This window comes from Anguilla anguilla, chromosome 10, assembly GCF_013347855.1.
Source record: "Anguilla anguilla isolate fAngAng1 chromosome 10, fAngAng1.pri, whole genome shotgun sequence".
In the NCBI taxonomy this organism is placed as follows: Eukaryota; Metazoa; Chordata; class Actinopteri; order Anguilliformes; family Anguillidae; genus Anguilla; species Anguilla anguilla.
In genome coordinates this window covers 2,003,515-2,028,669 of record NC_049210.1, presented here as the reverse complement: position 1 = coordinate 2,028,669, position 25,155 = coordinate 2,003,515, and the positions used below count along the sequence as shown (strand labels likewise).

The following is a 25,155-nucleotide window of genomic DNA, read 5'->3' as shown; positions in this document are numbered from 1 at the left end:
CCCCGGGACTTTGGTCCAGCAGGGGTGGGACCAGAATTTACCCAGGTTTTCTCACAGTACAACTGCTTCTTTCCTGCTTCTGCCTAACCGTGCAGCAGGTGTCTGCGGGCTAGTGCCCGCCATCAGCGAGCGATGTGCGTTTCCTCCCCTTACCAGTAGGTGGCACCTCACAAATTTCTCATTGGCCAAAAGCGGGTTGAGCCCAGGCATTTTCTATGGACCTCGTACGCCGAATCCTGCAGTCACACATTATCTGCTGATTAGCAGATTAAAATGCTTTCATTACTTTCCTGATTTCCCTCCCTTCCGGTACAAAATCACAAAACCTGCCTTTTTAAAAATGATTCCTCGACTCCACTATTCGCACTAGAGAGATGCTAAACGGCAAATTTGTGTGTGATTTTCATACAATTTAATTGCTCTCCCCATGACCACACCCTTAGTTGGCTGGGCATGGCACAGTAGCATAATTTGGTGGTTCCAAAATGTGCAGAGAAAAAAAAAAAAAAAAAAAAAATCTAATTTTAAAAAAACGAAGTGGTGTTGTGGGCGAATGTTGCCTCTGGCATATTGTGAAAATACATGCTGAATGTGTTGTTGTCAAATGTTCTTAAAAACCTGTTCTGCTTTGCCAAGGCAGCATACGGTAGAGACCGTGGTGTGTTTTTATGGGGCCCTCCTTGGTCTGCTAGTGTTCGCTCCGAACCCAGGAGAGACCCTGAAATCTGTGACACCTTGAAATCTGTGGCTCTTCCTTGTCCTGCCAAAACCATGCGTGGTTTACCAGCATTCAGTATTACTATGTGACAAGGGCTGATGATTTGGCCAGCAAAATCCTCACGGTAAACTTGGGATGGGGGATGGGGGATGGGGGGGAGGGTTGGGGGATGGGGGATGGGGGATTGGGGGGGGGTTGCATGCTTTCGGTTTTAACTTGCGCCCACACTATGTACTCTATTCTGTAGTGTGGGGCTTTATTACAGAAGAGCACTGCAGGTTTTATTCTTATATCAGTGGTGAGAACTCGTCATTATTGGGTTCTGTTTTTAAGTACAGTTTGGGGATGATGCAACTGTAGAACTTACAAGTACATGCATCGCCGCACAGTTTTAAATTGTATAAATTCTTGTTCTCAGCATAAATATCAGGTGGGACCCTATTGTCCCCGTCGATTGGGATGTTTTGGTACGTGAAGTCGGGGGTGCGGAGGCGGACATGTTGGGATAATGGATGTTGGGACTCCAGTCGAAAAAACCAAACTTAATTGAGATGAGTTGTATTATAGTGTCACCATCACTTCTGGCTTTCTGCTGATACAGACAAAAGCTTTGATGTGTGCAGTAGGTCACACCAGCTCTGCGGGTAAGAAAGAATGAACCAAATGATGATTTTTCTGAATGTGGAGTTCCTCTTTAACTGGTACACGTTTGTAAATAACCAGGAAGTGTTAAGTTGTTGGTACTGCATTTGGAGAAGTTGAATACTTCCCAGTCAATGGCATTCAGTCCGTTTGTTTTACTGGCTGTTTTTGCAACCCCCTAAACTTGTAATATTTCTGATGTACATTACCCACGTAGTCTTCAGAATGCATTCCTCATTTATATTCTTACTGTTTTTATTCCTGGTTTTGGAGAAACCTGTTTAAAAGCTTTGACATTGGGACCTTGTGCCTGAGAGGGACTGGCCAAAAGAGGAGATTGATCACTTTAAATCCCAAATCTTCAGCCAAAAACAATAGCTGTACTCGGAGTAAACACACATTGTGTGGTTGTCCTAGACAAGAAAATGGAGGAGCAGGCTTTTGAATATTTAGCAACTCTTGTCAGCTCTTTATCAGCTGTTACCAAAACTGAATATACCTGGATTTTTATTTTGCCATTGAATTTTTTGTAACAACGTGTTTGACCATGCAGAAGTCTTGAAATAACTGAAAACGAATGTGCATCTGCCCCGAGATTTCTGGCAACTCTCGCTGAAGTTAAAAAAAAAAAAAAAAAAAAAAGTTTTGACAGTTTGTAAGAAGTACTGGTGAAATAAACCGTGTCTGGCGCCAAGAAACGAGTGTCAGTAACCGGAAACCTGAAACCGAAAGACTGAATAAACCGAAAGACCGAGTAGATCACTGAAATGGGTGTAACATGGCCATCTTCCAGGACACCGCAATCCGTTTTCAGTTTTGAGCATTAAATGAATGCGGTAAGATTGGAGTCACTGCGGTGACTACAGTGTATTAGTAGACAAATAAACAAATATTAAACGATGCTCGAGTCCTGGCTGTAACTTACTTCACTTATAGTATGAAAATATCATCGTCAGACAATAGCAACGTGCAACGAGTTCCGTAACGTTTGGGACATTTATTCTCTTGATTAGGCTTTGCAATTCTGAAAATATGGAATACAATCAATTCGCATGTAGTGCATATTGTCAGATTTTATTAAAGGGTACATTTATACATTTTTATTTCGCCTTATAGATTTGTAGCCTATGCCTATTTTATTTCAGGGCACCATGATGTTGGGTACACATAGCGTCACGTGTATTTCTGATTAGTCAGGTGTGTTCAGTTGCTTCCTTAGTGCAAGTATTAGCTTTCGATATCTAGTCTTGATTCTAGACTTTTGATTGCCTTTGGAGTCTGTTATTGCCGTTTGTCAACATGAGGACCGCAGTTGTACTACAAACACACATACTGCAAACGTAGCCTACATGTTCGGATTCCTGTTAGGTTGAACGTTTCGTATGCAAAAACTAGCAACAGCCCAAACCTTTTAGTCTGCGCTCGACCTGATATGATCTAAACCTCCAGATGCCGCTGTCGAGACTTACCACGTGAAAAATAGCCGGCATATACTTGAGCATACTACTAGTGTAATTATGGAAACTATAGCCTATACTTAAGGTACACTATATTCATAAAAAGTATATTTAAGCATTAGGCTACATTCTTGCAGGTGAGTAATAGCCAACGTAGGGAATAATGAATAAAAAAAGTTGCAGAGAAAAAAGATAAACTGCGTCTTATTTCGAGACGCTGTTAAAGGCAACTATGCTAACTATCTTTTTATTACGGTAATATATTTAAAGTTGGCGAGTAGCACGTCATTTAGGACGCGTTGAGACAGCGCTGACTGATAATTCATAATCTTGCAGATAGGGGTCACTTTTGGACCATGCTGGTTGTAATGCAACAGCTACGGTGTCTTGTGGTAGGTTCGCCCTGCGTGACAGTACTTTCTGTTTCAATTACACGCTTCTGTTTATTACTAGTTTCACATTGTCACAGCTGTGGAGGTGACTTTAGTTAAACTTTTAAATCACAAAATCGTTAGCCTTGTCCGTGAAGCAGTCTATCTTAGCTAGCTAAACCAAACGTTTTAAGTAAAATGCGAATTAGACGTCAATAAGTATTTTAAAAAAATAACCAAATAGAAGAAGTTCATCGAGAAAAGTTACAAATTCCGGCTGAATGTTGGTTAACTTAAGAAGAAAAGGAGCGATCTAGCTAGCGGTTGGCTGTAGCCTGCACCAGGAGTCCGGCTGCGGCACATTTTTGACAGCGGAAATGATCAGAATGAAGCATTTTTTCCGCGCTTGGGTTTCCTTCCTCAAACTTTGTTAAGGCTTGTTGCGCGCATCCAACATGAGAGAGAAAGTAACGGGAATTCGGGCTGGCAGGTAAATTTATTTTATATTTATGTGGCCGAGCAGACCTTAGTTCTGACATTCTTCTTTCGTTCCTGAGACATTGTGCGTGTTTAAAAGTTGAAACCTCGACCGTGTGGTGCCATCGTGGTCTTTGCCCTCGCTATGCTGATAACGGACAGCGAGGCGACTTGTGTGTTTTCTCAAGTTACTTGCATTCGGTCGGAGTGCTGAAAGCATGCTAGTGCCGAAACGAAAGCTTTATGTGTCGGAATACATCGCGTTTTGTTGTTGCGACTGTATGGCAACAAGCATGGCTTGCAATTATTTAATAACGCATTTATTATTTGCCAACGCTGCTTGTACATTGTGTAGCTGGCGCATTTCTACAGCAATACTAGAGCTGTTTAAAGGGTCATTAGCACACTTGAAACAGAATCAATGAGGCACGAATTACTTGGTGTGGATCGCGTAATATTTCGAAGGATGGAAAGTTAGCAGCTATTAAAACAACTGTTGTCTAGGAAACGTGTAACTTTATTTTCCCGTAGATTTGTGTGTAGGATAGCTTATTCTAATGTCCCCCACATTCACCAATGTGGGTCAGACGAGGACTTCTGCAAGTTGGTCATGCCATCGAACCTTTGGTTAGTTTGTGATTTTATATATATATATATATATATATATATATATATATATATATATATTCGTGTTGTGTCTGTAAGTTAGTGTAGTTGCAGCTATATCTTTTTGCAGCTAAGAAGGGCTTACGTAATTTAACGTCAGTGCTGTTTGATTAGTGCGGCTAATTTGTTCCTCGAATATGTTTCAAAGCCTATTTTGTTTCCGTAACGAGCACACAGGCACAGTCATATCTGTACTATAGCTTGCTAAGATTGAAAATGCTTTGGTAATTTAGAGATATATCGCACTTTTGTGCGCACTAGCTTCCCGCAAGGTATCAGTTATTACATGTCATAAACACTGGCTGTATGAGAGGTTAAATACAGATAGGCCTACTGATAACTTTATTGATTCCCAGGACAAAATTGCAGTAGAATACCGTCCAATAAAACCAATTAAAAGTAAATCATTTGAAATGTTATGAATTCTGAAAATGAGCCATGAACTCATAATTGTCATCGCACGTATAGATCTTTTAGCGCAGTGTAGCGTCAGATCTGAATAATATACGTAGTGTTTTGATACAGGCCGCTATCTAGACTTTGCTGACATCGTCCTGGATGAGACGCATGAAATTACTGATCAACTTAATCACTATGGTCTCTAATTAAATATGAGAAGGACGCATTGTGGTGGCACATATTTCTATTTGAATACTGGCACGTGCATCCAGAAAGTCTAAAAAAAAATAGTGACGATTTTTAATATATTAACATTAACATTTTCACTTTACGTGTATGCATGTTAAATAACATACCATTAACTGCATATAATGCGACAGTGAATTGCATTTCGGGTTTTATTATTTTTCGTTTGTGCACAAATAGTCTGTTACTTTATAAGAAGAGGAACTCCCATGTACCGCCACTGTCTGACGGCTGCTGTTCTTCTAGCAAAAACGTGCTCAAATAATTCTTTAAACATTCACTGTCAAACTATTCTCTAACTTTCACTGTCAAAATATTCTCTAACTTTCACTGTCAAACAATTCTCTCAACATTCACTGTCAAATAATTGTCCAACTTTCACTGTCTAACAATTCTCTAAACATAATCGTTTCTGCGATTTTGGTATTCCCCTGCCTGTGCTGTATAGGCTTATATTTGTTAATAACTCAATTTCTGTTCATGCATCTGAACAGTAGTTATACTGTGTTTACACCTTTTCTCATAAATGCTCATACTCTGTTCAGGTTAGGAGGATTCAGCCCTTAGACTTGGTACTACCAAATCACTTTTGTGATTGATTCTGTTTCTCACGTTAAATGGACCGGGTGCTGATGCAGGTTGGGTCAGATTGATTGTTGCGCTGTAAAAGATTTTTAAATGCCATCTGCCAGTTCACCACACACTGTAACCAGATCAGACCCAGGAGGAGCAAGGGATTCTGGTGAATGTAGTGTAGTTTATTTGTCTGAGACCAACAAGCAAGTAGTATTTATTGACCTTTTATTGGCAAATACTACCAAACATCTATCCTGGGCACGTGTTTGGTGCTGAAAGGGATTGCTTATTGACTGATTGCTTGTTTTGGCATCGGTGAGTTATCTCCTTAAACAAAGTGTTTAAAGATTCGAAAATTTAAAGGTCTATTCTTCTGTGAAAAAATCCTCCCTCAGTTTGTTCTTTAAGAGCGAGGGGAGAACTGGAGATCAGTTGCACTTCCTGGTAGCAAATTTTCACATTTTCTGTGCTATGAAAAAAAAGTATTTTCACCCCATATTGCCTCTTTCTCTCGCTGTGGTAAAGCTTTGGTTTTTCTAGTAAAACAAACTGTGATCATCATGTAAAAGCCTGTCTGTGTGTGTGTGTGTGTGTGTGTGTGTGTGTGTGTGTGTTTTAGTGTGTGCGTGTGTGCATGTGATTAAAAGCCTTTAGAAAAAGTGACCTAGAAGCTGTGGCTTTTTTTAGTCACACTGAGAATGAAACAAGACTGACTCTACAAAGCAGCTCTGTTTCGCGCAGCGATGCTAACGGCATGTGAAAGCTCTCAGGGGTCTCCGTTTGGGAAAAAAAAAAAACCCTGCCTAGCATGGTATTCTACAAAGCATGCAATTTCCTGTAATCAATTTAAACCCATGTTTCTGCCTGTTTACAAGGTCACTTTTCTTTTTTTTAGCCGTTTTAAACGGCTCTCTCAGCAGTGTGTGGGATAGTTATTTTTGCGGCCTCTTCACCTTGCGATTGTGAAACGAGTGGTTTGTTTCACTTTTAAAAACGTGTTGAACCTGATCCTTTGTCCGTGTGTTTTTACGCAATTAGCCTTTCCTGATTCCGACACTGTCGCAGAATCCCACGCAGTGTGACAATCCACCCAGCCGTTGAGTATTGTAATCGCAATTTTCGTGTCACGGGACGATAATTAGTGGCTCTACTCCATACTGTAGTAATGATGTAAGGCTAATTCTGAAAGCGTTCTGCACCTCATTACTGCTAGTGATTTAAAGTTTGACTAATGGATTATTAAACTTGAAAGTATGCAATTTCATGACCATGGTGATGTAGGCAGGAGTAGGCCTATATCCTTAGCTCAGGGTGCTGTGTAGGCTGTATTTAATGTATTTTTTGGGAGCAGTGTTTCCCTCTAACAGAAAGCTGTGTATGACTGTCTCCAAGGCTGTAAACCGGTGTTGTGGTTGATTGTTTGGGCCATATTTTGCTCTCTGTATCTACTTTTCACCCCCGCCCTCCAGTTTATTAACCCCATTCATACTCTGTGCTGATTGGCCAGAATGGGCTCAATCTGTCCACCTGATTGGACAAAATGCTATCTTCCCTTTCGTGGGTCATGGGTGCAGCTGAAGATAAAGCCTAGGATCATTTAAAAAATCATTTTGACCTATATTTTCAGCTTTCAAATCCAGTCTATCATTGTGTGCGTGTATGTATATGTGTGGTGTGTGCATGTGTAGCCTATATCAATGTATAGTTTCAAGAGCTTGTGTAACAGTATTTGAAACTGGCCTAGTTTCAAAAGACTGTGGAATATATACCATGCAATGAAATATCTATTCCGCACTGCAAGTAAAAGTAATGTTTCCAGTGGAGTTTTCCGGCTGCATTAATGGCTCAGGCGTGTGTGTGGAGACTCTCTCAGACCTGCTGTCTGCGCTGGTCGTGCGTGTAATCCTCGCGATTGGAAGTAAACGCCGCTGCTTCTGAGCGTGCCTGCTGGAAGAGATGGAATCTGCTCCCAGAATGCATCTGTGCACAGCTGTACGGAACGCTGGCGCGCTTTGGTGCTGCGCTGCTAAAAATGAGCCAAGTGAGAGAGAGCCCCCACCCCTGCCCCCGCCCCCGCCCCCGCCCCCGGGGGAACCTCCTTCAGGGAACAGCGTGTGATGATGTGACTGTGTGATACCAGCCGACTTAAAACAACACGCTTGAGCTGAACACTGCCTGTCGGGCTCAGCGTGTTTGAGCTGAACACTGCCTGTCCGGCTCAGTTAGAACAGCCTGTTTAAGCTGAACACTGCCTGTCGGGCTCAGCGTGTTTAAGCTGAACACTGCCTGTCCGGCTCAGCGTGTTTGAGCTGAACACTGCCTGTCGGGCTCAGCGCGTTTAAGCTGAACACTGCCTGTCGGGCTCAGCGTGTTTGAGCTGAACACTGCCTGCCGGGCTCAGCGTGTTTGAGCTGAACACTGCCTGTCCGGCTCAGTTAGAACAGCCTGTTTAAGCTGAACACTGCCTGTCGGGCTCAGCGTGTTTAAGCTGAACACTGCCTGTCCGGCACAGCCTGTTTAAGCTGAACACTGCCTGTCGGGCTCAGTTAAAAGCAGCCTGTTTGAGCTGAACACTGCCTGCCGGGCTCAGCGTGTTTAAGCTGAACACTGCCTGTCCGGCTCAGCGTGTTTAAGCTGAACACTGCCTGTTCGGCACAGCCTGTTTGAGCTGAACACTGCCTGTCGGGCTCAGTTAAAGCAGCCTGTTTAAGCTGAACACTGCCTGCCGGGCTCAGCATGTTTAAGCTGAACACTGCCTGTTCGGCACAGCCTGTTTGAGCTGAACACTGCCTGTGAGGATCTCTATGCTGGGATCTGTCCCTGTGAGGCTCCACCCCTCGGCCTTTTCGGTTCCCCGCACCTTGATTGTCTTTTGGGAGAGAGAAGAGGAATGATGGGGCTTGGGGTGAAACTCTGTAGATGGGGAAACTAGCCGTGTGCGTGTGCGTGTGCGCGTGCGTGTGCGTGTGCGTGTGTGTGCTTATCCAGAGCCACTTACTGTAAGGTGGCAAAAACAACCATCTTTGTGGAATACTGCCACATGATTCATGGCAAGTACAAATTTTATTTAAAAATAGCTGCTAGCATCCACAGTGCTGTGAGAATTCAAAAATAGGGAAATTTGGAATCCTGATAGGCCGGTCTGTTTTTTTCCTCTCCTGGTCTGGGACGTCCCGGCTTCTGTGCTGCGTTTTTGGGTGTGCTGATTGGGTTTGGGTTGTGGAGAGGGGGGGCAGGTCCCAGTGTGCAGATTGGGTTTGGGGAGTGGAGAGGGTCCCAGCTCCAGGTGTGCAGATTGGATTGGTGGGGGGCAGAGGGGGGGGGGGGTCCCAGTCAGGTGCGTAGATTGGGTTTGGGGAGTGGGGGGGGGGTCAGGGTCCCAGTGTGCAGAGAGGGTTTTGGGGGGTGGAGGGGTGGAGGGGGGAGGGTCCCAGGTGAGTAAGGTGTGTGTAGTCAGGGGTGCGATGGGGATACCTGTCTCTCCGTGTGAGTGAGGCCAGTGTGACGCGTGCTTGAGGCGTGTTGGGACACGCCTGTGAGAATGAAGCAGCTCTCTCCCTCTTTCTCCCTCTCTCTTTCTCTCTCTCTCCCTCTTTCTCTCTCTCTCTCCCTCTTTCTCTCTTTCTCTCTCTCTCACCCCCTCTCTCTCTCTCTCCCCTCTCCCTCTTTCGCTCTCTCTCTCTTCTCCTCTCCCTCTTTCTCCCTCTCTCTTTCTCTCTCTCCCCCCTCTCTCTTTCTCCCTCTCTCTTTCTCTCTCCCTCTTTCTCCCTCTCTCTTTCTCTCCCTCTTCCCCCTCTCTCTTTCTCTCTCTCCCCCCTCTCCCTCTTTCTCTCTCTCTCCCCCCTCTCTCTTACTCTCTCTCTCCCCCTCTCTCTTTCTCTCTCTCTCCCCCCTCTCTCTCTCTCTCCCCTCTCCCTCTTTCTCTCTCTCTCTCTTCTCCTCTCCCTCTTTCTCTCTCTCCTCTCCTCTCCCTCTTTCTCTCTCTCTCCTCTCCTCTCCCTCTTTCTCGCTCTCTCCTCTCCCTCTTTCTCTCTCTGTCCTCTCCTCTCCCTCTTTCTCTCCTCTCCTCTTCCTCTTTCTCTGTGTCTTTCTCTGCATTTCTCTCACCAGGTTAGAAGGGTTCATGATGGAGCGAAAGAGCAAAAGAGAGAGAGGAAGTAAGATGGAGAGACAGAGTACGTAAGAACGAGAGAGTGAGAGTGAGAAAGAGATAGAGAAAGGGAGAGAGATTGTTAGAGAGAGTATGAGAGAGAGATAGAGTGGGAGAGGAAGAGAGAGATAGAGAGTGTGAGCGAGAGAGAAAAAAAAAAGAGAGAGGGAGAGAGAGTTCAGCGGAACGGTGTGCTCAGGAAATGGACCTGTGAGAAAGCAGTGCGGTGGGGCGGTGGGGGGGTGGGGGTGGGTGAGCCTACCTCGGTGGGGGGGGGGCAGCTCTCTCTCAGCAGTGAGGCTCTCTGCCCCCCCCCCCCCCGCACTGAGCTGTACCTCCCTGCGTTACCACGGTCTCTTTTGGGTTTGTGGGGTGCAGGGGTGCAGGAGGGCGGGATGGGGTTTGGTGGGACCTGACAGATGACCCGTCGGGTCGAACCGTCCCCCACCCCCCCCAGCCGCCAGCCCACAAAGGGCTGATTCTAGGGGGAGGAACTGCGTTTCCCTGCCCGGGGTGGAGGTGATGTTTCCATAGCAACAGCCTACCTGCTGAGTCAGCTCACACCACAAGTGCCCCCCCCCCCCCAGCCCCCCCTCATGCACGCAGGCATAGGCTCCCGTTCCTGTCTCGCTGAATTTTTTGCTACTGTTGCAAGCTTCTCCAGCACTGTGGCCTGGTCCACCTCTTTAGATGAACTGATTTACATTATAAAATGTGTATTTTTTTGCAGGAGGGAGGGTGGGGGTGTGGTGGGGGTGTTGCCTCACTTGCGTCCGTGGTGTTAAAATCACAAGGGAATGACCTGCTGGTCGCAGTTACTCTGTTGACTCCCCCCCCCCAACCCCCCCAACCCCCCACGTAGGGTTCTCTCTTCTTCTTTCACTTCCTCTCTCTCTCTCTTTTCTCTCTCTCTCTCCCTCCCTCTCATTGTTTGGTTGCTCTGGCTCAGTTTCCCAGCTTTATTCCTTCCTAAAGACAGGAAGTTGTTCAGAATGTGCAGTTCGGTTCGGCTCGGCGGGGTTATTCCGTTTTTTTTCTGTGTTATGCTGTGATTGGTGCGTTGTGTTGTGTGACAGTGTCAGGAGGCTGTGGCCTATGAAGATGTTTACTTCAGAGAGAAATGTTCATTTTTAAATATGAACTTCTATAAACAGATTTTTATGTGCATTCTGTGGCCTTGTTGCTATGGATATGGACTTTTTGGGGGTACATGCAGTGCAGCGCTGTTCATGTTTGCACCCCAAAACCCTCGTCCAGCCCAGCTCACATCTGTGTCTGCCTTCAACAGAAAGCACTCTGCCGGGGCCAATCACAGCGTCCGAGGGACGGAGGGGGCGGGGCTTGCAGTTGGCTGGCCTTCAGTTCTGTCGGTTGAGGAAACGAGCTGAAGTTCAGTTTGGCGAATTGAAAGATGAGGTTCTGGGTTTAGGGAAGTGTTGTGGGGCTGGACCCTGGGAGACAGTGATAAATTTTCCCAGCGAGATGGTAAAACCACACGCTGCAGAAATATATCATATCGTGAAAGAAATGAACCAAACATGCCCCTAAAGAGGTTCTGCTAGCCATTTGCAACCAATTCAATGTATTATTATTATTTTTATTTTTTATAATAAGAATAATATAAATACATTTCAGACTCAAAGCTCTGACTCCAGGCTCAGACTCCCGGCTCTGACTCCCAGCTCAGTCTCGCGTCTGTTAGAGCAGTTTGGCCCCCTGGCCTCTTACCCTTGTCCGCATGCCAGCACACAAAGCGTTTTTATTTCTGCATTTTTACGGTTTCTTTTCTCCCTCTCTTTTCCATTATGTGCTCAGTCAGCAAACAATTACAGATTTTATATTTTATTTTACGAACTTCCAGTTTCTTTTTTACTTCTCTTTTTTTTTTTTTTTCTTTCCTTCAAAGTGCAGGTGCTTTGGGAGAATGTGTTGATCACCGTGAGAGAAGAATCACCGTGCTGGAAACCGAGCCCTTTAGACTGAAACTCTGACGAGCGGACTGCAGTGTTCTTCTTCATGACAAAAGTTAAAAAATAAAAAAAGAATACAATTTGAATGCGTTAATAAGAAAGGTTTTATCCCAGCATCTCGGCTGGCTGAGATTTAGCGCACACTCACAGCGAAGGGAAACTATTCTGTAATGCAGCCTGTATGTGTGTGGTGGGGGGGTGGGGTTAGGGGAGGGGGTGGGGGGGCAGTCCTCTCTGCCAGCTCTAAAGGAAGGGACAGCGTAAGGAGGCAGTGAGCCAGCTTTGAGGGGAGGGGGGCGGGGGTGCCCCCTCTGTCCCGCTCCAGGACGGGCCGCACAGAGCCGGGCAGTGTGCGTACACACAGATACCGCCACAGAGATATAAATAGGACCACCCAGCGAGGGGTTCCTGCAAATGCCCGAAAAATACCCGACGGCTGCAGCTGGGCGCCGTCCGGACCGCGCGCCTCGCGGGCGAGACCCCTGGGGGGGGGCAGGGGGGCGCGGGGGGGCGGCGGGCGTCCCGCACGGTGTTGGCGTAGCGCCCCGCGGCGGGAAGGGCCGCGGCGAGACGCCGGGGGAGGAAGTGCGGCCTTCGCTCTCAGACTGCTGAGTCATCCTCGGCCTGGGGGTGCTGATAGGAGCGCCGAGTCCGGGGGGCCAGCGAGGGGGGAGCGGGGGTTGGGGGGGGGCTAGGCGCACGTGCCTGCTGTGCGCCCGCTGACGTACCCCCGCATTCGCTGGCACGAAAACACACTCCTTAAAACGGAGAACGCGGAGAGAAGGCGGTAATCTGCCGAATGTAGGCTACCGCTTCCAGGCCGCAGATAACCAGGGTCTCCACGTGGCCTTGGCCTCCGTGTGCGCGGGTGCAGGGTGAAAACACCCCCCCCCCCGGTCCCCCCCCCGTCCCCCCCCCCGTCCCCTGTCCCCTGTCCCCTTTGGGTGTGAATACTGGTGTTTTTAAAAGGTGTGAGGAGAGTTCCACAGCCCTTCCTCTTCACATAGGTTTGGCTTACATGGAGAAAGTGTTGGGTGAGTGGCAGTGCGGGGTGAGCGGCAGTTCATGTTCCCCTTTGATGCATTAATGCAGTGGAACCCTGGGGTTCTGGGTTCTGCCGGGTTCTGCCGGGTTCTGCCGGGTTCTGCTGGGTTCTCCAGCCCTGGTCCTGGAGAGCCGCAGAGTCTGCTGTTTTTTTCACTGTAAAATTACACGACCAGTACAGACCCGATTAACAGGCTCTCCAGGACCAGGGCTGGGGGCCCCAGCAGACTCTGTAGTTCTCCAGGACCAGGGCTGGGGGCCCCAGCAGACTCTGTAGTTCTCCAGGACCAGGGCTGGGGGCCCCAGCAGACTGTAGTTCTCCAGGACCAGGGCTGGGGACCCCAGCAGACCCTGCGGCTCTCCGGGACCAGGATTGTGAACACCATTAACAGATTGAAATATTCAATCAACCTCTCAAGCAAAGTGCTTTCAGACTATGACAGGTGTGATCTAGAATATCCATGATTTGGAAAAAGGCTTTAAATTAATTTACAAAGATGAGAACGGAGCAGTGGACAGTGTGACATCAGTGGACTTCCTTTCCTTGGTGAGAGCAGAAGTTTTTTTGGGATGTCGAAGAATGGGGGCCATGCTTGTCTTGATCAGTGGGGCACATGGGTCCTACGCTACCCTCACCTCTGTAGGTTCCGAGAAATTGGGGGGTGGGTGGGGGAGGGGCGGCGCGAGAGACAGTGGGATCAGTGTAAAGGAGGCCGGTCCCCATGAGGAAGACCTTAGCTGGGACCAATCAGAAGCCAGTCCAGAAGGTTCCTCAATCTGAGCTTCATTCACAGTGACATCAAAGCTTCCATTCATAAGGCTGTGTTTTTTTTTTTTTTGAACCCTGTAAAATTTGTGAGGGCCGGGGGTTGGGGGCGGGGATGAGTAATAATATCTAATCAAATGAAGCCGAGCGGCTTCATTTGATTAGATATTATTACTCATCCCCGCCCCCAACCCCCGGCCCTCACAAATTCACACAAACACAGCGGCTGCTAATAGACTCGCATCGCTCTCACGGTTGAGAAGCTGCCCACTGTGGTCAGTGAAACGGATAAGCGATGTTTGGTGTTGTTCTTTTTTCTTTCTGCTTCTACACAGAAGATGAGGAAGAAGGAGAATTTCCAGCAGCTTCCTGCGGTACTTTCAGTTCTTCTTTGCGTGGGGAGCTGTTTCAGCATGACACACCGAGGGAGCGGTGGCTGCTCTCTGTCCGTCTGGCCTTCGGTTACCAGAGTGTCGTCAGTTGATGCGTTCAATTTGAATTCCACTCGTGTGCTTTTCGTCATTTTAGATTTCTGTTGGGCCGTTGCTGTTTTTCGGTTGCGTGCGCGTCCTTGGGCAGACACTTGTTCGGTTTTATACAGGGGGAACAGTTCACTGCCTTGCTTCTCTTGTAAAGAACAAGCCCTGGATCCTTATCCAGAGGTCAGGCTTTTCTCTGCAGAAAAGTTCAGTTTGGAGTCTGGTCCCATTGCTGTTCCTCAGTTGTGAAACTTACCTGTAGCTCTTCCACCTGTTTTAGCCATTAGGCTGTGAATTAGTTGGACAGTGTGGCCCTTTGGGTTTGTTCAGAAGAATATCGTGATTTAAGGTTCTTTTGGGGACTTTTTAGTTTGGATCTCTGCCTGCAGGATGTTTGGGTCAGTCGTTTGTATCAGATTAAGCTTTTTCAGAATTTATTTTTGGCTGGACCGCAACAGCGGTCAAACGCGAATGTCTGTGACTGACTGAGTGAGTGAGTGATGAAGTTACACCATTGGTCGGCCGAGTTATGACGTCACACCATTGGTTGGCCGGACCAGCCATATACTAGGTTTTGACCTGGTCTTGTTAAAGGAGGCCAGACCGTGCAGTTTTAAGTTGATTCAGACAGGAGGGGAAAGCAGAGAGGGTTACAGGCAGATTTGGGAACGCAGTGCAGAAAGTCCCATTTTGGTTGTTAAGAACACACATGCAAACTCACACACGCAGAGGTGCACATGCACACACGCAGAACACACATACACACACGCACACACGCATGCTCACACACACACACACACACACACACACACACAAAATGACTCAGATTTAAATATTAAATCGGTGGGAGCAGATGTTTTTTACATTAAAGAGCTGTGTTACCACAGCTTCATTTGAGAGAGAGAGAGAGGGGGAGAGAGAGAGAGGGAGAGGGGGGGAGAGAGGGGAGAGAGAGAGGGAGGGGGGGGAGAGAGAGGGAGAGAGAGAGAGATAGGGAGAGAGGTCGGGGAGAGAAGGAGCGGGAGAGAGAGAGAGAGAGGGGGAGAGAGAGAGAGAGAGAGGGGAGAGAGAGATAGGGAGAGAGGGGAGAGAAAGAGATAGGGAGAGGGGGGGAGAGAGAGAGAGAGGGAGGGGGGGAGAGAGGGAGCGGGAGAGAGAGAGAGAGAGGGGGAGAGAGGGAGCGGGAGGGGGAGAGAGGGAGCAGGAGCGGGAGAGAGAGAGGGGGAGAGAGGGAGCGGGAGAGAGGGAGGGGGAGAGGGGGAGAGGGGGAGAGAGTTGTGATTTACTCGTTTGGGGGTATTCCAGAGGGTTGCGGTGAGCAGTGCATTGTGGGTGCGAGAGCGCGGATGTGCAGAAGCGGAGACGCAGAGCGCCGGACGTCTCACGCGCTCATTTACTGGCCCTGTTGCGTTTATTTCCTGTCAGGACCAGGAATGGTGCTGATCAGAGTCTGCAAACTGCCCCCCCCCCATCCATCCCCCTCCCCCCCCGGCCCCTGTGTTAGTCTCCACACTGCTCCTCAGTAACACTCATCCCCCCCCCGAGTGACTCAGTGCGTGAATCACGTCTTCCTTTCTTTCTTCCTCTTCTCCTCCAGCTCTCCCGAGAGACAAAGTGCTGAGGTCCAGATGTTTCTGCAGCTTGTGCTGTTAGATGGGCTGGGGGCGGGCGGGGTTGGAGGGGGGGGGCGGCGGCGGTGGCGGGGGGGCCGTTTAGGAGTCAGCAGGTCTCCTCAGACTCCCGCACATTTGCACAGGAAGGGGAGGAGTCGAGACAGTGTTTACTCTCGGGGCTCGTCTGGAAATTTGCCTAACCGGATTAGCACCCTCTGGGAATTAAAAATTATCATCTTTTATTTGCATATTCTTTGCTGCTCTTGAGTTAAAGGGCACTGGGCTGGTAAACTGAAGGTTGCAGGTTTGAATCCCAGGTTGGACACTGCCGCTCATTCCGGTGTTTAAGCTGAATTGCGTCAGTACAAATCCAGCTGGATAAATGGATGCCATTTGCACATAAGCTGTGTGTAATTCACTCTGGAAAAGAGGGACTGGAGAATGTCTGTAATGTAAATGTGATGAAAGGATCTGGTGTATGAGTTCGGCAGAAATGTACAGTGAATGGTGCAGTCAAATGTAGAGTGAATGGGCGAATGGTGAGTGAATGGGTGAATGGTGCAGTCAAATGCAGAGTGAATGGTGTGTGAACTGTGGAGTGAATGGGCGAATGGTGAGTGAATGGGTGAATGGTGCAGTCAAATGCAGAGTGAATGGGTGAATGGTGCTGTCAAATGCAGAGTGAATGGTGTGTGAACTGTGGAGTGAATGGGTGAATGGTGAGTGAATGGGTGAATGGTGCAGTGAAATGTAGAGTGAATGGTGAGTGAATTGTGGAGTGAATGGGTGAATGGTGCAGTGAATGGGTGAATGGTGAGTGAATGGGTGAATGCGTGTCAGGCTGTGAGCAGGTCTCTCTGACGTCTGCCTCGTGTGTGTTTCCCCCCAGTGATCCTCAGCTGTGCTGATAACTGCGATGAATGGAAACACTACCCAATCAGGGACGAGCAGGCCTTCCACATCACAGCCCCAGGGCTGGCGGGACTTCTGCGAGCTGCACGCGGCAGCCGTGGCTCGGGAGCTGGCCAAGCACTACCGCCTCTTCGCCAGAGAGCGCCCCCTGCAGGATGTGCTCCCGCCCGACAGCTTCTCCAAGCAGTTCAGCGACCTGTTCCAGAGGCACTTCAGCCGGGAGGTGTCCCGAAATGCGCCCCCTCCCCCTCCGCCGCCCCCCCTGCCCCCATCGGCTGTGAGCGGCCGACTGTGGACCACCTTGCTGGACTACCGGGAGGCCGGCCGGCCGGGCCCCCCCGCTCTGGCCTCCAAGGCGGGGCCACTGGCCCCCGGGTCGCCCCCGCCTCCGCAGCGGGAACTGGAGCTTCCGCTACGGCAGGCTGCCCCCGCTGACACTACCCGCCCCGCCTCCCCTCCCTGCCGCCGCAGCCAGGAGGAGGTGTCGGCGCGCCCCCCCGTCACGCCCCAACGGTACAGCCCGCCCCCGCTCGTCACCGCCACACCCGACGCTGACATCACGCACCTGTCCGTCAGCCAGATCCAGCAGAGCGTGTATCGGCTGGTGAAGAAGAAGCAGCCGAAGGAGGCTCCGCCCTCCCCCCGCGAGGACACGCCCCTCGTCACCCCGCCCGCCACCCCGCCCCCGGCCTCCTCCTCCCCCCCCTCCTCCTCCTCCTCCTCGCTCCTGGGCAGGTTTGCCAGCATGTTCCGCGGGAGGAGGAGGGCGGAGCCGCGGGGCAGTTTTAAGGAGGGCCAGCTCAGGTACATGGTGGTGGACGACACGATCTCCGACGTCCCGCCGCGGTGGCAGCGCTGCCGGCTGCTGGTCCGCCGCGGCTCCAACGGCTTCCGGCTGGAGCTCTTCGACCCGCCCAAGGTAAGGCTGTCAATCAACCCGCCGAGCCTGGCGCTAGCGCCGGGCCGCTAACGGCCGTTCACAGTCGGCCTGCCGCAGTCCAGGCGACGACGAGGCTCAGGCTAGCCATCGACAGTAAGGCTTCGTGAACCTCGTAGGGGGCGGAGCCACAGGAAGACGCAATGATTGGCTCTTATCGGCGAGTGTATGATAGCTCCACCCATTTTTTTCGGTGTCGCGTGCTGCCATTTTCTCCGTCACTATACTGTCCGGGGACAGGTGCCCCGGTGTGTAGGCCTGATGGTACGGCCTGGATTCTGCATACCAGAACAGAGCGTCAGTTTTTCGGGAAAAAAAGTGCTTGGAGATGCTTGTGAAGCCGTATGCAGTTCTGTGGCGGAGTCCAGTCACCGGGTTTCGTTTGGTCCGATTTTCCAGAGAGGAGATTGCCCAAGATCTTCAGTGCTGTTCCACTGAGCCAGTCAGAGGGGTTAGCACGTTAGCACACATTCAGTCAATGTTTAACTGGGTTAGCACATTAGCAACCACAGCCATTGTGTGCAGTTGGTTAGCACATTAGCAACCACAGCCATTGTGTTGAGTTGGTTAGCATGTTAGCAGACACAGCCATTATGTTCAGTTGGTTAGCATGTTAGCAGACACAGCCATTGTGTTGAGTTTGTTAGCATGTTAGCAGACACAGCCATTGTGTTCAGTTGGTTAGCATGTTAGCAGACAGCCATTGTGTTGAGTTCGTTAGCATGTTAGCAGACACATCCATTGTGTTCAGTTGGTTAGCGCATTAGCGGACACAGCCATTGTGTTCAGTTGGTTAGCGCGTTAGCAGACACAGCCATTGTGTTCAGTTGGTTAGCGCGTTAGCAGACACAGCCATTGTGTTCAGTTGGTTAGCGTGTTAGCAGACACAGCCATTGTGTTGAATGCAGTAGCACGTTAGCGCACTGTTGCTGTTCGCAGGGGCTCTGCTCTGCTGCACTGGAATCTTGGCAAGCGCCACTCACTGCTCAGCTCAGGCTAAGAAAATAGCCTTAAAAGGAAGGGAGCTATTAGAGTTAGCACACACACACACACACACACACACGTGCGCACATAGTATTGCACTCACACTTACTCACACACATACACACACATACACACAAACACACAGGCATAAGCATGCATGCACACACACACACACACACATACAGGGATATGCATGCGCACACACGCCCACACACTATCACACTCACACTCACACACACGCACACACACACACACTCACACACACACACACTAAATCGGCACTTTATCTGGTACACCTGCTCATTAACACAAATGTCCTGCTCCTTCAGACAGCGATATAAACCATGCAGACGTGGTGAAGAGGTTTGGTTGGTTATTAACCAAACAGTCGACTGGGCGGGAGGCCTGATCTAAGCAGCTGAGTGCTGTGGTCTGAGTGCTGGTGCCAGACCTGCTGGTTCCAGCCTCTCAGAAGCAGCTGCCCTCCCGGTATGTTCACGCTCTGCAGTCTCTAGAGTTCACAGAGAAGGGGTGTGATAAACAGACCTCTGACTGGCAGCTCTACGGGGGTAACGCACCGAGTTACTGAGAGAGAACAGAGGAGAGTGGGCACAGACAGGCCACAAAGTCTCACACACACACACACACACACACACGCGCACATACACAAACACACGCGCACATAGACAAACACACACACACACACTCACACACACACACACACACACACACACTCACACACACACTCAGACGCACACATACACACACACGCACGCACACACACACACACACACACGCACATACACAAACACATACACACACTCACACACACATGCGCACATACACAAACACATACACACACTCACACACACACGCACACACACACACACATATGCGCACATACACACACACTCAGACGCGCACATACACAAACACATATACAAACTTACACACACACACACACTCACACACACACACGCGCACACACACACACTCATACGCGCACATACACAAACACATACTCACACACACACACACACACACATGCACACACGCATACACACACATATGTGTGCACCCACTTAAGCAAGCTAAGGTGTGGTATCCCATAGAGCTGGTGTTGCCATACACTGTGTGTGTGTGTGTGTGTGTGTGTGTGTGTGTGTTTACTGTGTGTGTGTGTGTGTGTGTGCATGCATGTATATGCCTGTATGTGTGTGCGCATGTATATGCCTGTATGAGTGTGTGCATTTATATGCCAGTGTGTGTGTGTGTGTGTGTGCATGCATATGCCTGTATGTGTGTGTGCATGTATATGCCTGTGTGTGCGTGTGTGCATGTATATTCCTGTGTGTGTGTGTGTGTGCATGTATATTCCTGTGTGTGTGTGTGTGTGTGTTTGTGTGTGTGAGTGTGTGTTTGTGTGTGTGTACAGTATGTGTGCGTGTGCATGTGCCCTCCTCGCAGTACTCCGTGCGGCGATGTTGAGAAATCTGACGCCAGACAGCGTCTTTAAGTACAATGGCGGCGTCACGCGGGTCATTCTGCAGAAGAAGGAAACTGGTCGCGGTCCGATAGCGGGCTGTGCGTGAGAAACCTGCCGCTGGGGAAGTCTCCGAACGCGGCTTGCGCGAGCCTGATAATTCGCGCGGATAAAACGCCGTCCGATTTCAGAGAAATTCATTATTGTCCGCGCAGAATTTTCAGAAACGCGTTTCTGCGTCTTACCCCCCTTGCAAGCTGCTGAGTTTGAAGAACAGACGTGGCAGGGATCGTCTAACCGTCCGCGCGCGTTCCAGCGAAAACTTTAGCAGAATAGCAACAGCTGGGACTCGAAACGCTCTGTCGGAGGTTATTTCGGTTCTTGGGTATTTTTAAATCGAGAGGGAGAGAGAGATGTTGCCTCTCGACTTTCAATGCTTCATTTGCACGTTACATGGAAGTTAAGCCATTAGAAGCTGATCTTGGATGAGAATCCACTTTTAGAACCGGGTTTGGGGTTTGGATTTGGGTTTAAAAGAGCTGGTCCTTCATTTTCTGGGGTGCTCAGTTACTTTTCCTTTGCTTAATTGATGGTCTGTGTGCATTCAGCACTAGTGAAGTAGCCCACTGTATATTTCTATGATTTTTTATGGGTGCTTAAAGTGAGGAAAACGGGACCTTTGGGAGGACTGGAGAAGCCCCTGAATTGGTGGCAGGGAGACCCCTGAACTAAGACTGCAGCATTCCATGCACATTGGCCCTAAATACGCACGGCAAACACCCTAAAAACCTATTCAAAGCCTGCCCTCGACGGAAGAGGAGTTCTGTTAGGGGAAAACGCTCTTTAAAAATGAATCGACTATACTGCATGCAGACGTCTTGTTACTAAGCAGCACACTAAAGATCCACGGCAGAAAATTAAGATGCGTTACTGTCGTCTTGTGCTCCTTTGCTCCGCCTGTATGACTCATTTTTTAAAAACAGGGCAAATTTACAGTAACAATGCTTGTTATTTTTGAGGTGTCTCCAGCAGTGTGGGCTGCGTGTTTGACTGCCAACTGTCACCCCCTAGGGCTGCTTTGAACCAGCACTAGGAAGCTGTGAGAGAGAGAGAGAGAGAGAGAGAGAGAGAGAGAGAAAAAAGTGTAAAGATGATGTTAAAGAGATCTGTCAAAGGTCATGGGAACAAGAAGAATTTTTATTTACTTGTTTTTTTTTTTTTTTAACTAATGACTGATAAGGGTGCTCGAGCTCGAGAGGATCAGTCAGCGTTCTCGTCTCTGATTGGTCAGAATGTGCAGAGAGGGAAATGGCGTCTTGAATCTTTTGAGAAGAGGCTGTCCCGTGCCGGAGGGGCTCCGCTGGAGCGGAGCGACGCCGCTCTACGGCTTTCTCCAGATTCGTTTCGGCGGGTCTGCCCTTGCCCCTCCCTTCGTCCCTCCCTCCCCTCACCTCGTGCCCGTGCTCCGTTCTGGGACAGGATGGAGGCCACTGGGTCGCAGGTTTAAAATCTCACCGCAGGTTTGGCTCCGCCCACTGCGTTTGTCGGCTGCGGAGGGAATTGTGGGAAACGCGCGGGACGCGGGACTCGTGGGACAGAATCACGCCGTCGCCTTTGACCCCCTCTGACCCCTTAATCGTGGCCGTTACCGCGGCAACTAGCTGTGTGCTTGGTTAAGCCACGCGTTCCGAGCGCCAGGCTTTCCGGTCCCGCTGCATTCTGTCCTCAGAAGCAGGGGAAAACCCGAGGAGGAATGTGCTGGTCCCCCCGGGACGTGCCGTGGAATATTCCGGAGAGAGGCTTTTGTCGCCTCACGGTCCCAGCCGATCTGCTGCAGAACCTGGGTAACTCTTTAGAGGCCGAGACAGACGGGGGGGGGGGGGTGGGGGGGGGGGGCGGGGGGGGCATAGTGACTTTGGGTGTGGGAGGTGGGTACTCAGACTCCTGTGTTGCCAACGGTTACGGGAATGTGTGAGGTGAGGTGTAGACGCCGTGGGAATGTGTCACTGTGTGAGGTTTAGACTCTGTGGGAATGTGTCACTGTGTGAGGTTTAGACTCTGTGGGAATGTGTCACTGTGTGAGGTTTAGACTCTGTGGGAATGTGTCACTGTGTGAGGTTTAGACGCTGTGGGAATGTGTCACTGTGTGAGGTTTAGACTCTGTGGGAATGTGTCACTGTGTGAGGTTTAGACTCTGTGGGAATGTGTCACTGTGTGAGGTTTAGACTCTGTGGGAATGTGTCACTGTGTGAGGTTTAGACTCTGTGGGAATGTGTCACTGTGTGAGGTTTAGACGCTGTGGGAATGTGTCACTGTGTGAGGTTTAGACTCTGTGGGAATGTGTCACTGTGTGAGGTTCAATGGATCAGCAGCAAAAAAACTGAATCAGCTGAGTTTTCACTTCTGTCTTTTTTTTGTTCACTTTTTTTCGTACACCCCCCCCCCCCCAAACTGCCTGGTTTTTCTCTCAGGAATATGTCAGTGTCCCACTGGTGCTCCTAGAGACGGGGAAATGCATGAACAGGGATGAACTCCGCGATGAAAGAGATTCATTAATACAGAAAACGAACAGATTTTCCCCTTTTATTTTTTACACGAGGAAAGGCGTTATCCTTCACTCCTGTGTCCCGCTCTCGAACGGAACGTTATGGGAAATTACGACAGTTCTCCCAAAACCAGGAAGCCCATCTGCTCCGCGTTACTCCGGTGGGAAAGACCAGCGGAGCGCCTCACACCGTCATTTTAATCACGTCTACGCGCCGCGCCCGAGCCGACGAACCGGTGCCCAGACCACCACCAGGAAACGCAGTTAACTTTTTAACGTTCTGCTGCATTTCCCAGTCCGGAAAAAGAAAACGGACCCTGGAATGATCTCCTTCCCGGCGCTAACACCTACGACAGGCGCTAACCCGCTTAGCGCTCCTCGGGCACGCGGCCTTGTGACCTCAGCTCTGTGAAAACTCCAAGGCCGAGTTGGAGAGCGAGGGAGCCTACCCAGAATGCACTGGGTGGGCGACAGGGGCGCTTAAAACCCGCGTGAGAAGGAGGTTGTGGATGGAGGTCAAACGTGTCATTTTCACCTGAAACGTGTAGCGGCGTTGCCGGCGGCTTCCTGATTGCTCGGCTGTTTCAAACCGAGAGATGAAATTTGCGCCCTTTGCAGACCGGGGCTTTGGTGTGGACGGGGATACTGGAAAGTCTGACTGATGTAAGCTTCTCCACATCCGTTTAGAAATGACACTACCAAGCATTCAGATGACACAGTGCAGTTTCAGTTCATTGCAATATCAGAATTTTGTTTTATTTTTTGCCCCGTCTGTTTGGTGCTGTCGATGGCTGAGCAGATCTTGCATCACACTTGCGTTTTGAGTGTCTGCGTTTTTTGGTGTTTCCTAAATTCTCGCTTTGAATAGTGTGAATTTAGAATTTGAGACCTCTGTTCTGAGGCTACCTTTTTCTCGGTAATAAAACAGGATGTGTTGTTTGTTCTCGCTGGGTGTTCTTTCTGGAGCGGCTCGTGTGTGCGTGTGTGTGTTTGTTGTAGGTACGAGCTCTTCATGAGGCCTGTATTTAATGTGGTTTAGAGAGCAGTTGAAAGCGTGTTGGAGCCGTGCGCTTCTGGCTGCTTGTTGTCTGTGTCAGTTAATCTTTGTGGTGAAGAGAACTTCGACTCGAATCCACCAAGTTGCCCTGCGAGACCGAAATAAATATGCCGGGTGTTATCTGGTGCGTCCCCCACATTTCCAATTTTGTCACTTGTTTTTTTGTTTGTTTTGTGTTCTCTTAAAATTGAATTTGAATACGTGCCATGTCAAATCTCAGCCTGGGGTTCTAAACTGATGCAGAGAACTGTTGATGCAGTGTATTTCTTTTAAATGTGTTTCTGAGTTCTTGTTGACCTGGCTAATTTAACATCTGATAGTGGTGCTTACTGCGTTAGTGAGCTTTCCTGGAGCCAGTCTTTCTGACCCCCCCATCGTCTCTCCCCCTCTCTCTCTCTCTCTCTCTCTCTCTCTCTCTCTCTCTCCCCCTCTCTCTCTCTCTCTCTCTCTCTCTCTGTCTCTCTCTCTCATTTCCTCCGTCCTCCGAGCACCAGGATCAGCGAGCATCGTTCTGTTAAAATGCTGCTCTTCTCTTGGACCTCAGTTTGTCTTTCAAGCCTTTGCTTCCTTTAGTGCACTCGCTTCTGAATAGATCAGTAAAATCTTTCAGGCGGCAGACAGCCTTTTTTTTTTTTTTACATATAACTTATCACTGCGTTCGGTTAATCAATAATGGAATATAGGCCTGAATGTCTATAGCGGATTTACAATAGTGGTCAGACCTGTGCTGTGATGTGATTGGGTGGTCTGACGTGCTGTGATGTGATTGGGCGGTCTGACGTGCGTTGTGATGTGATTGGGCGATTTGACACGCACTGTGCTGTGATTGGGCGGTCTGACGTGCGCTGTGCTGTGATTGGGCGGTCTGACGTTCGCTGTGCTGTGATTGGGCGGTCTGACATGCGTTGTGATGTGATTGGGCGATTTGACACGCGCTGTGCTGTGATTGGGCGGTCTGACGTGCGCTGTGCTGTGATTGGGCGGTCTGACGTGCGCTGTGCTGTGATTGGGCGGTCTGACAGTTCCGCAGCCGGAGGCGTTAGCAGCGCACACAGCCTGCCGGTATTTGGACAGCGTCTAATCTCCAGTGCCGGGCCCGCGGAAAGCCTCGCACCCCCTGTTGTTTTAGGAGGGGGGGAGATGTCCCGGCTCGGGGCGGAAAAGCGCTGAGCTCGGCATGGCCCGGGGCAGGGGGGGTGGAACGGCCCCGTGAGAGAGTCTGAGAGGGGCTTTGTTCTCCGAACGGGCACTCTGGGATTCCTGCTGCGCAGCGCGGAGATGCGCAGATGCGCAGTCCGGCCGGAGCGGCCCAGCTGCTCCTGCGCTGTCACATCGCCGTCCGTCTCTGTGCATGTGCGCCTGTGAGAGAGGTTTTCGTCCGGCTCCCTCTCTCCCGCCAAAACCTCTGAGTTTCTGTGAAAGACCACCGTGGACATGGTGTTGGGAAGTGTTGAGCCTGTGCTGGGTTAGAGCTCTGAGCTGATGGAGGTGGGGGCTGTGCTGGGTTAGAGCTCTGAGCTGATGGAGGTGGGGGCTGTGCTGGGTTAGAGCTCTGAGCTGATGGGGGTGGAGCCTGTGCTGGGTTAGAGCTCTGAGCTAATGGAGGTGATCAGCCTGTGCTGGGTTAGAGCCCTGAGCTGATGGGGGTAGGGCCTGTGCTGGG

The 25,155-nt window shown here is 49.7% G+C and overlaps 1 protein-coding gene across 2 annotated transcripts in view; it reads left to right on the top strand.

Annotated features, from left to right (window-relative positions):
* The first annotated feature begins 3,207 nt into the window (after positions 1-3,207).
* Positions 3,208-25,155, top strand: part of sh2b3 (SH2B adaptor protein 3) — a 42,581-nt gene continuing 20,633 nt past the window's right edge. The window contains exons 1-2 of one of the 2 annotated variants that reach the window (XM_035436314.1): positions 3,208-3,678; positions 16,464-17,405. In XM_035436314.1, the coding sequence (XP_035292205.1) occupies positions 16,491-17,405 (915 nt within the window). In that variant the 5' untranslated portion in view covers positions 3,208-3,678; positions 16,464-16,490. Of the gene's footprint in view, positions 3,679-3,795; positions 4,293-16,463; positions 17,406-25,155 lie in introns of those variants that run through there. The other variant, XM_035436315.1, reaches the window with a different exon arrangement.